The 12618-nt window shown below is 40.7% G+C and overlaps 1 protein-coding gene across 3 annotated transcripts in view; it reads left to right on the top strand.

Annotated features, from left to right (window-relative positions):
- NSUN7 (NOP2/Sun RNA methyltransferase family member 7) overlaps positions 1-12618 on the top strand; it is a 52724-nt gene that overhangs the window by 10867 nt on the left and 29239 nt on the right. For all 3 annotated transcript variants that reach the window (XM_073237717.1, XM_037002510.2, XM_037002509.2), the window contains exons 3-4: positions 6330-6388; positions 6751-6881. In XM_073237717.1, the coding sequence (XP_073093818.1) occupies positions 6330-6388; positions 6751-6881 (190 nt within the window). The remainder of the gene's footprint in view (positions 1-6329; positions 6389-6750; positions 6882-12618) is intronic.

The raw sequence follows: 12618 nt of genomic DNA, 5'->3' as shown, positions 1-12618 counted from the left end.
GGATGAGGAAGGGACAGGGATAGTCAGGATAGTTTGTTTCATGGCCTGCGTTAGCCATCTGGCTCCATTAGCTATTTTGTACCCCAGGTAGACCACTGACCTCTGACAGATGTGGGCTTTCTTGGCGCTGGCTCGATATCCCAGTTTGCCTAGTTCAGCCAGCAAGTTTCCCGTGGCTTCTTCACACTCCTCACGGGTTTCTGTGGCCAGCAACAGGTCATCCACAAACTGCAGCAGTGTCACGCGGGGGTGGCTCCTGCAAAAGGGCTCCAGGTCCTGGCTTAGGGCTTCATTGAATAAGGTGGGAGAGTTCTTAAAGCCCTGTGGCAGTCTAGTCCAGGTAAGCTGCCCTTTTCTTCCTCCCCTGGCTCCTGCCACTCAAAGGCAAACAAAGGCTGACTAACTTCAGAGAGTGGGATACTGAAGAAGGCATCTTTCAGGTCCAGAGTAGTATACCACACATGTGAGGGTGGCAGGTGGCTGAGTAGGGTGTAAGGGTTGGGCACTGTAGAGTGGATGTCTTCTACCCTCTCATTGACCTTTCGCAAGTCCTGCACCGGTCTGTAATCTCCACTGCCAGGCTTCCTTACCGGAAGCAGGGGCGTATTCCATGCAGATCGGCAGGGTTTAAGGATTCCTGTCTCCAACAGTCTGTGGATATGGGGTGCTATCCCTTTCCTAGCCTCTTCCAGTATTGGATACTGCTGGACCTGGATGGGTAGGGCCACGGCTTTGAGTTGAACAACGACCGGGGGTAGATGTTTGGTGAGACCAATTCCTCTGGTTTCGGCCCATGTGGAAGGGAACTTCTGCAACCAAGAGTCCATTTCTCCCTGGCCCCCCTCTTCTAGATCTGCCTGAAACAGACGATGTTCATCGGCCAGGGACAGAGTCAACACATGCACCAGTCGTAGGGGCTGCTCTTCCTTGTCCACGATCTTTATCCCCTCGGGTTCAAAATGGATGTGTGCCCCGACCTTGGTTAGTAAGTCTCTGCCTAACAACGGTGTGGGGCTCTCAGGTACGACCAGAAATGAGTGAGAGACCTGATGCCTTCCTAGGTCCACTTTTCTGTTAGTGGTCCAGGCGCATCTCTTGGACCCTATCGCTCCCTGGACTATACTTGTGTGTCCTGGGTTCAGGGGACCGTGGGCCTGGTTGAGAACTGAATATTGTGCCCCAATATCTACCATGAACCCAATGGGAGTCCCCTCCATGCACAGGGTTACCCAGGACTCGGGGAGGGGTGCCGAGCCCCATCCCTGTCAATTTCCTCTTCTAGGTGCAGGGTCTTAATGGGCTTCCCTCCTCCTTGTTCCCTCCTTTTGGGGCACTCCCTCTTCCAATGTCCATATCTCTTACATAGGGCGCATTGATCTCGTCCTAGTCGGGATTGGCGGGGTCCCGTTCTTCGAGGTGGCCTAGGGCTCTCTTTCACCCCAGCCAGGAATATCCTGGCCATCTCCTCCCTCTGCTTCTTGTTCTCCCTCCTCTGAAATTCTCTGTCTTCTTTCCTATTTTTCTCCTGCATTACCCATTTCTCTTTCCTCAGCCTTTCCTCTCTGTCTTCTGGAGTTTCCCTAGCATTGAAGACCTTCTCCGCTTGCTGCAGCATTTCCCTAACAGAGATCTCCCCCAGGTCCTCCCGCTTGTGGAGTTTCCTCCGGATATTGGGGGCTGCCTGGTTGATGAATGAGAGGACTACAGCTGATCTATGTTCCTCTGCTTCTGGGTTTATGGGGGTATATTGCCTGTAAGCGTCAAACAGCCTTTCCAGATACGCGGCTGGGCTTTCCATTTCCCCCTGAACAATAGTTTTTACCTTATCCAGGTTAGTGGGCCGTCTGGCGGCCGCCTGGAGACCAGTCATCAGAGTCTGGCGGTAGACCCGGAGACACTCCCTACCTTCTGCAGTCCCGAAGTCCCAATTCGGGCGCATAAGTGGGAACGCCTCGTTGATGATGGGCTGGAGGGTAGTGGGTCTTCCATTTTCTCCGAGGACATTTTTCCTGGCCTCATTGAGGATACGCTCTCGCTCTTCTGTCGTGAAGAGGGTGCAGAGCAATTGCTGGCAGTCGTCCCATGTGGGACGATGGGTAAACATAATGGAGTCCACCAGACCTATAAGACACTTGAGGTCCTCCGAGAAGGGAGGGTTCTGAGTCCTCCAATTATAGAGGTCACTAGATGAAAAGGGCCAGTACTGATATTGTTGAGCTCCGTCCGGACTGCCTGCACTGATGGCACGCACAGGCAAAACCAGCACTGCTCCTTCTGAGGTGGAGGAGGGAGCCTCCCCTTCTTGTTCCCTGGCCCCCAGAGGCCTTAACTGCATTCCTCCCGCTCTTCCTGGCCTCCTGCCTTCTCTTGCTGAAGAGTCTGGAGAAGCTGTGGCTGCCTGGTCCCCGCTGGGCTCCCCAACTTCGTTTTCTACCCCCTCAACAGCTTCACCCCCTCCCTCCTGCAGAGCCGCATATGGGTCACTCAATTGACAAAAGGGGGTAGAGGGGAGAACTGTCAGGGAGGACAGGCGGTGCACTCGGGTTTGTGGCCCTGCGATCAGAGGGCTTTAAATCTTCCTGAGCAACTAGGACGGAGGTCTTTAGTGGGTTGGGGTGAGGTTTCCCCACCGAAAAGGGCCTCAGCCAGGACGGAGGATTCTCAGCTAGATTTTCCCAGACCAGGATATAGGGGAGTTGGTCAGGGTGGCCCCCAGGGTCTGGTCGGGAGATATTGGCTTTGACTTTGCTGATAAGGTCCAGGGAAAGAGACCCCTGGATTGGCCAGCCTACTCCAAAGGAAGGCCACTTGGCCGAGCAAAAGATGTCAAGCTTACCTTTCTTGATGCCAAGGCCCATATTTAAGGCCTATTCCTTGACCTTCGGGAAATGGGAAAGGATCAGACCCTTAGGAGTAGCCTGAGTCTGGCCCATAGTGAGAAAGAAGATAAAAAGAATACGAGGAAGACAAAGGTGAAGGATGAAGATGCCACTTCAAACAAGATGACTGGTGTATGTGCTTGTGAATGGGTGCCTGTCATTGCACAGTTTTTCTTCTGCGGGGGACGCGAATTTATCTGGGATCTGTGGCTGTGACCCCCTTATCCTGTCATGGGAGTCTTCTAGCAGCGGGCGCCCTAATGGCTCTTAGTTGCCTGACCCGTGCCCGTGGGGGAATGATTTAGTGGCAGAAAGGAGGGATGGAAAGAACAGGAGAACCTCAAAATAGGAGAAACTTAAAATGAAAAGCGCAGAAAGAAATATAAACCAAAACACAATAAAATAATCAACAATGACACTAAACACACACACCACATCTGATCGCACTCGCTCGGACCGGTCCTTCTCTCACTCTGGTGTGCACCACACTCACCACTTTCAGGATCCTCAAAAACTCTCGTAATTCTCCCAAAAGGCGTCCACTCAGACCGCCGCAGGGTGACGAGCTTGATCTTTTCCTCCTCGGGTGCCAGTTTTCTGCTGATCGGATTTACCTTCCTAAGGCCGAGTCACTCGGATCCTAGGGCCAGGATTGGTTACCTGGGCTTCACCCAGGGTCGCTAACCTGGGGGCTGGGAATACCAACCTGGACTTTCTCGCTCGGGATCACTAACCCGAGACCAGACTCGGGATGGCGACTCCCGATTTATGCAGACACGAGGGAGCAACCCTCGAATTACACTGCCCCGTCCGGACAGTTAGACCTTGCCTCCAGCCGTCCTTTGTTCTCAGGGAAGCCGCTTGGATCCCGGACGAGCCCCCAAATGTTAGGGTCCAGAAATCCGGGGATTTCCCGAGAGAACAAAGCACACAGGCATGGAGGTGTAAGTACAAGCAAAGTCTTTATTCAGCCAGCTAGCTGGGGTGGACAGCACCTCCCCTGACACACAGGCCAGGTCAGAGCAGCCGACCCCCAGGCAACTTTAGGTATGGAATATATAGGGTTTTCACAGCGGTTGCACCGAAGCCCGCACATTTCTACAACCAATAATTTTAAAACACATTCTATATTGTAACCAATGGGAAACATTGTAACCTTTTTAGGGAACGTTGTCAGTTGCCTGACCGCTTCAATTGTTATCTCTTGCTTACCCAAGCATGTCTACATGATTTATCACGGATTACATCCCCAGGCTGTTGCCCACTTCTAGTTATCTAACTTAGGGCAGGCGCATTCCTAAACTTAGCCTCGGGTAGTTTATACAGAAACTGGGTGGCTCTTGCTCTAGGGTCAGGTTAAGTGTTATTAGTTCTTTTTCCTGACTCTTGATGCTCTCTGCACTCCTTTACAATTCTCGCTCGGGATCACTAACCCGAGACCAGACTCGGGATGGCGACAATAGAGACACAGACAGACAGAGGGAGTAGGGAGGGAGAGAGATATGTTCCACTTCCTTCTTAGAATTTCACCAATCAAATAAACTCAATTTTCTTTTCATAGGGAGTGGTGAGGAAGAGGTAGGGAGAGAATCCAGGAGCGTTTCTCTAAGGAAGGCCCTCCACATTGATAACATGAGGAATGGGGATTAGGGTCTCCCTTCAACAGGCTAAGAGAAGAGGCTTTCATTAGTGGGTATAACTGGAGCTATTGTGCTGAACTAGGATAGGCAAGCCTTGTAATCTTCAAATCCTGATAACTCAGATCAGGCATTAGCAGTATGTTTTATTTAGGTATTTTAGTTTGTTATAAGAATAATATGAGGAAGAGCAGCAAAATGTGGCGAAGAGCATGCACTTTGGTGCCAGATTGTGTTTGAATCCCTGATTTGCCACTTGCTTTGTGTCTTATGAACATGTTACTTAACCATTCTGTGTCTCATTTCCTAATCTCTAACATGGAGAAAATGATAATACCTAATTCATAGGGTTGTTATGAGAGTTAAATGAGCTAATTTATGGAAAGCACTTAGAAAAATGTCTAACACATAGCACTATCTAAAGTATAGTTATTATTGATTTGATATTACTACATGAGAATGTTAACATAAATTATATAAAAAGGTGATGTATTCTGGATAATATCAAAGGCAGCCCAAAGATGATATCAGTTTTGACAAGAGCCCATCTGGAGAAAAAAAGCAATGTTGGCAAAATCATGTTCCCTTGTTTTTGCTCATTCTGCCTCTCCTATTTCTTACGAGTCCAGTACCTCCATTGCTCAAAGTTCTACAGCCCATGCAAGTCTGCTATGCAGAAGTCCTTTATTCTTATGATGACTTCAATTTTATATTTTCTGTGGAATTCATGCTAAGAAACTATGAAGTAGATAGGAATTGGTTTACAAGTACTAAGAGTGTGAAATCCAAACTTCATTTTCCTTATAAGTGAAATGTGGATACTGCTTTGTACTATACAACAATAATTGGTGGTTAAAATGTGGATAATAAAGGATATCCTATGAAGATGGGAATCTGAGCTCCTACGTTAATCACTTCTTTTTAGTTTTCCCATCCCCTTCCCCAAAAGACTATGAAATTCATTGGGTATTGTGCATTTATAGGTTTTGTATAAATGTTGAATGAATTAAAGCTAACCTAGATTTCTGTTTAATTGATTAAAGCATTTGTTATATGGTTATATATAGCTTCAGTAGTTATAACAAAAGGAACATCCATGTGGAGGTTTTTAAATATGTATATTTAATACTTCTGAAATTATCCCTCTGCATGGAATGTGTTCTCCCAGATCTTTGTATAGCTCACTCCGGGCCATTTTCGGGTCTTAGATTAAAATCTAAGGATTTTAATGAAGTCATCTTATTAATGTCTTCATCAGTGAGTTCCAGGAAATATTTAAGAAATAATACCACTCTAACACAAACTCTTTTGGGGAATAGAGAAAGAGGGAACACTTCCCATTCATTTTATAAGGACAGCATAACCCTGATACCAGTATTGACAAAGATATTATAAGAAAAGAAAATTATAGACCAACATCTCTCCTGAACATAAACATAGAACAAAAATCCTCAATAAAATATTAGCAAATCAAATTCAGCAACAAATAAAAAGGATAAGATTATAAATTAGATCCTTTTTAATGTTTTAAAAGTATACAAATTAAAGATTGGAATTCCTTTATTACTACTTTGACTATTCAGACAATGCTCCCTTGACTATGATTCCATGTGGAGCCTTGGTTATAAGGGTCTGGGATTCATAAAAATTACAAATATTTCATCATGTCAGTGTAATTTAAGTCTTTATCAAGAATTGAGTTATATTTTAGATATGAAATATCTTATGGCATTATCTAAAATGTATTTTGATTCCAAACTTCTAATTTTCAGGCTTGGTATTTTCAGTAACAGACATTTTCCTTGTCTTGCAGATCAAGATATTTTGGAAACTATATTAATAGACAGCTATATCTTCCCAAGTACCACAATAGTAAGTAGACAACTTTAATATAATTAGCTGTCTCATGACTGTTATTTAGAAAGTACTAAAAAGCCTTCAGATTTAAATCATAACTAGTTTGTTTAATGCTGAGAACTCTTCAAAATATATTAACTCTTTCCTACTTCTAATGTTTCTAATACTAGCCTTAGTCCTTTGATTTAGACTACCAAAAATTACATAAAGTTTTAAAAAAGTTTCTTACTTTTTTTTCTCTAAAGTCCTTCTCTATCTCATAATTCAACCAGACTATATAGTTATATTCCTGCTCTTTTATGGAACAAAAGTGGAATGGAAAATATTGCTGTTAAATATTATTGAATCTTTTCTTTCTGTCTGTTTTCCCTTGTTAGCCAGATAACTTGAGCAGTCTTATTATTGTGATGCTGTATGATTTCCAAGATAGGAAATTTCAAGCTCGTCTCCTTTCTGATAATGAAGAGTCCATACCAGAAGTTCAAGAAGTAGAGAACCTTCTTAACAGGTAATTATAAAAGTGAAAACAATTATATAAAATCATTACAATAGTTTCATTGGCAAAATTATATACAGTGTAATGTGAAGGTTAAGTGTTAAGAACTTGTAGAGAATAAAGTTTATAAGTTTCTTGATTTCCTTTATAAATAGTCTTAAACTGGTTAAATATTCTGTTTAAAATCAAGTTGTTTTTGAAAGCTTGAATTGCAAGATCCGATTGAAAGTATTTATGAAAATTTCCTAATAATTCTTAGCACATACATAAATTAAACTTCATTTGAAACAGCTATTATTTATTTCCTTAGCTTTGTTTATAGCTCTTTTAAAAAACTAACATGACTGGATTGCAGAGAATAGTAGAGCAGTATATATGTATAAAGCTAATGCTGAGAGATACATGTATAAATATAACATCAGAGCATTTTTAATCAAGAGTCTTAGCTTTCAGATAATAGAAGCCATCTTCAGTTAGCTTAATCAAAAATGTAAAATCTAAAATGTTCACTTAAAGATACTGGACTGTCTCATACAACTCAAAGAGTCAGGAAGAGAATGAAATCAGGAACTGGGAAGATGCAAGACTTTATTTCTGCTTCTTTAATCTCTGCTTCATTCTCTTTTCCTCTGCAGATCTGCCTTCTCTGCTTCTTTAGTGTACATGGGGAAAGCTCTGTTGTTGCACTCTGGTTCCTGAGCTTACATGTACAGTTGTTTTTAGTTTCTTCACTTAGACTAACTTATTTTATTATGTCTACACCCCAATTCTAAATTCTAAATAGCCTGGGAATTTTGACTGGCTCCATGTGGATCAGGTGCATTTTCTTAGGCCATTCTTCCATAACCAATGAAGTGGGATTCTGAATTTAGACAGGATATTGGAGGCCAAACTCCATAGATTTTCTGGGGATTGGAGCTGGGTACTTTGTACCCAGGAAGCAGAATCACTGTAAGCTTGAAGTATGTGTTACTATGAACCTACTAAGGGGGTAAAGACTAATTTTAAGAGGTGACAGAAAAAGTAATTGTTTAGCATGAAATTCAATAAGAATGATTTTCTTCTTATGAAAATTGTATTTTACCTCTATTGTCTCTACCAGAGATCCTTTTTCATTACTCTGTGTACCAACTTCTATCTTTTGGTTCATTTATTCATGGCTTTAGAGATATAATCCAAGATGACACCTATTATCATTTTTGACATATGCAAAGTCTTTAGGAACTCAATCCTTACATAAAATGCAACTATCATTTTAATACTATGTAACTAGATTGAATAAAAAGAGGCCACAGCCTCTTTCTTTCTCACTCCCCAAGTCCTCATGCTAGCCCAAGAGTCTGTTTCTGCCAAATAATTTGTTCGACTTTTATGAGACAGCATTGGAGAATGGGCAGTGAAAGTCTAGAATGGCAGCAGGAAGGAAAAGACGTAGTAGTCCATCCTCTCAAAACACCTCAAACTATCCATTCTGAAGTTATCTACATTACAATTAAGACACCAACATCTACCTAGATATCATCCTTGATCCTTCTTTCTTCAGCTTCCCTGTGCTCATCCCATACCTAATGCATCAAGTCCTGTAACTCCAACTGGAAAACATATTCTGAGTCTGTCTGCTTCTTACCATTTACACTACTACCATCCAAATCCAAGCCACCATAACCTGTCACTTAGACACTGTGATAGCCTTCTCACTGTTTCCCAGCCTATAACTCTTACTTTCCCACAAACTGAAATGAAATATACAATGGAGGAATTTAAAAACAGATTAGGTGAAATAGAGGAGACAGTAAATGAAATAGAAATTAGAGAACAGAAATGCAAAGAAGTGAGCAGAGAGAGAAAAAAGGATCTCTAGGAATGAAAGAATAAAAAGACAACTCTGCAACCCATACAAATGGAAAAATATTCACATTATAGGGGTACCAGAAGAAGAAGAAGAGAGAAAAAGGAGTAGAAAGTATCTTTGAGGAAATAATTGCTGAAAACTTCCCCAATCTGGGGAAGGAGATAGTCCCTCAGGCCATGGAAGTGCACAGATATCCCAACATAAGGGACCCAAGGAGGACAACAACAAGACATATAATAATTAAAATGGCAAAGATCAAGGACAAGAACAGAGTATTAAAAGCAGCCAGAGAGAGAAAAGGGATCACGTACAAAAGAAAACCCATCAGGCTATCATCAGACTTCTCAGCAGAAACCTTACAGGCCAGAAGGGAGTGGCATGCTATGTTTAAGGCAATGAAATAGAAAGGCATTGAAACAAGAATACTTAATCCAGCAAGATTATCATTTAAATTTGAGGGAGGGATTAAACAAATTCCAGATACGCAAAAGTTAGGGAAATTTACCTCCCACAAACCATCTCTACAGGGTATTTTAAAAGGACTGCTCTAGATGGAAGTACTCCTAAGCCTAATATCTCCTAAGACTAAAAACCAGAGAAAATAAAATGTCAGTAAGGGAAGTAGACCAATTAATTATTAAACAAATGCAAAATTAAATCAGCTACTCAAAAAGTCAGTCAAGAGATACACAAAGAATATAGAATATGACACCTAACATATAAAGAGTGGAGGAGGAAGAAAAAGAAGGGAGAAAAAAGAAAAAGAACCTTTAGATTGTGTTTGTAATAGTATAATAAGCAAGTTAAGTTAAACTGTTAGATAGTAATGAAGCTGTTCTTGAACCTTTGGTAACGATGAATCTAAAGACTGCAATGGCAATAAGTACATATTTATTGATAATTACTCCAAATGTAAATGGACTGAATGTACCAATCAAAAGACATAGAGTTACAGAATGGATAAAAAATCAAGACCCATCTATAGAGTGCCTATAAGAGACTCACTTCGAACCCAAAGACATACAAAGACTAAAAGTGAAGGGATGGAAAAAGATATTTCATATGCAAAAGCAAGAGTTGCAGTACTTGTATCAGACAAAATCGACTTCAAAACAAAGAAAGTAACAAGAGACAAAGAAGGACATTACATAATGGTAAAGGGATCAATCCAACAAGAGGATATAACCATTATACATATCTATGCACCCAACATAGGAGCACCTACATATGTGAAACAAATACTAACAGAATTAAAGGAGGAAATAGAATGCAATGCATTCATTTTAGGAGACTGCAACACATCACTCACTCCAAAGGACAGATCAACCAGACAGAAAATAAGTAAGGACTTAGAGGCACTGAACAATGCATTAGAACAGATGGACAGAACAGATAGCTACAGAACACTCCACTCAAAAGCAACAGGGTACACAGTCTTCTCAAGTGCACATGGAACATTTTCCAAAATAGAGCACATACTACGCCACAAAAAGAGCCTCAGAAAATTCAAAAAGATTGAAATTGTACCAACCAACTTCTCAGATCACAAAGGTATGAAACTAGAAAGAAATTGTGCAAAGAAAACAAAAAGGCCCACAAACACCTGTAGGCTTAACAACATGCTCCTATATAATCAATGGACCAATGACCAAATTAAAACAGGTATCAAGCAGTATGAAGAGAAATGAAAATAAAAAATAACAGCTCAACACTTGAACTTCTGTGGGATGCAGCAAAGGCAGTTCTAAGAGGAAAGTATATAATAGTACAGGCCTCTCTCAAGAAAGAAGAACAATCCCAAATTAACAGTCTAAACTCATAATTAATGAAACTAGAAAAAGAAGCACAAATGAGGCCCAAAGTCAGCAGAAGGAGGGACATAATAAAGATTAGAGCAGAAATAAATAAACTTGAGAAGAATAAAACAATAGAAAGAATCAATGAAAGCAGGAGCTGATTCTTTGAGAAAATAAACAAAATAGATAACCCCCTAGCCAGATTTATAAAGAAAAGAGAGTCTCTACACACATAAACAGAATCAGAAATGAGAAAGGAAAAGTCACTATGGACACCACAGGAATATAGAGAATTATTAGAGAATACTATGAAAAATTATATGCTAACAAATTGGATAACTTAGAAGAAACGAACAGCTTTCTAGAAAAATACAGTTTTCCAATCTGACCCAGGAGGAAACCAAAAATCTGAACAGACCAATTACCAGCAATGAAATTGAATTGATAATCAAAAAACTACTTAAGGACAAAACACATGAACCAGATGGCTTCACCACTGAATTTTATCAAACATTTAGTGAAGACCTAACACCCATCCTCCTTAAAGTTTTCCAAAAAGTAGAAGAGAAGGGAGTACTTCCAAACTCATTCTATGAGGCCACTATCACTCTAATACCAAAACCAAGCAAAGACACCACACAAAAAAAAGAAAATTACAGACCAAAATCCCTGATGAACATACATGCAAAAACACTCAACAAAATATTAGCAAATCAAATTAAAAAATACATCAAAAAGATCATCCATCATGATTAAGTAGGATTTATTCCAGGGATGCAAGGATGGTACAATATTTGAAAATCCATCAACATCATACCACATCAACAAAAAGAAGGATCATGAACAAAAATCATATGATCATCTCCATTAGATGCTGAAAATGCATTTGAAAAAATTCAACATCCATTTATGGTAAAAACTCTCGACAAAATGGGTATAGAGGGCAAGTACCTCAACATAATAAAGGCCATACATGACAAACCCACAGCCAAAATCATACTTAACAGTGAAAAGCTGAAAGCTTTTCTTCTAAGATTTGCAACAAGACAAGGATGCCCACCCTCCCCACTTCTATTCAACATAGTACTGGAGGTCCTAGCCATGGCAATCAGACAACACAAAGAAAGAAAAGGCATCCAGATTGCTAAGGAAGAAGTTAAACTGTCACTGTTTGCAGATGACATGGTATTGTACATAAAAATCCCTTAAGAATCCACTCCAAAACTACTAGAACTAATAACTGAATTCAGCAAAGTTGCAGGATAAAAAATTAATACAGAGAAATCTGTTGCATTCCTATATACTAATGATGAACTACCAGAAAGAGAAATCAGGAAAACAATTTCATTTATAATTGCACCTAAAACAGTAAAATACCTAGGAATAAACCTAACCAAGGAAGTGGAAGACCTATACTTTGAAAACTACCAGGCCCTCATGAGAGAAATTAAAGAAAATACCAGTAAGTGGAAATACATCCCATGCTCATGGATAGGAAGAATTAATATTGTCAAAATGGCCATCCTGCCTACAGCAATCTACAAATTCAGTGCAATCCCTATCAAAATACGAACAGCATTCTTCAATGAACTAGAGCAAATAGCTCTAAAATTCATATGGAACCACAAAAGATCCCGTATAGCCAAAGCAATCCTGAGAAGAATAAAGTGGGGGGATTATGCTCCCCAACTTCAAGCTCTACTATAAAGCCACAGTAATCAAGACAATTTGGTACTGGCACAAGAACAGACCCATAGACCAATGGAACAGACTAGAGAGTCCTGATAAAAACCCAACCATATATGGTCAATTAATATATGATAAAGGAGCCATGGATATACAATGGGGAAATGACAGCCTCTTCAACAGCTGGTGTTGGCAAAACTGGACAGCTACATCCAAGAGAATAAAACTGGATTATTGTTTAACCCCATACACAAAAGTAAACTTAAAATGGATCAAAGACTTGAATGTAAGTCATGAAACCATAAAACTCTTAAAAGACAACATAGGCAAACATCTCCTGAATATAAGCATGAGCAACTTCTTCCTGAATGCATCTCCTTGAGCAAGGGAAACAAAAGCAAAAATGAACAAGTGG

The sequence above is a fragment of the Manis javanica genome, chromosome 5 (assembly GCF_040802235.1).
Source record: "Manis javanica isolate MJ-LG chromosome 5, MJ_LKY, whole genome shotgun sequence".
In the NCBI taxonomy this organism is placed as follows: Eukaryota; Metazoa; Chordata; class Mammalia; order Pholidota; family Manidae; genus Manis; species Manis javanica.
The sequence above is the reverse complement of the archived record's forward strand: the minus strand, read 5'-3'. Positions and strand labels throughout refer to the sequence as shown.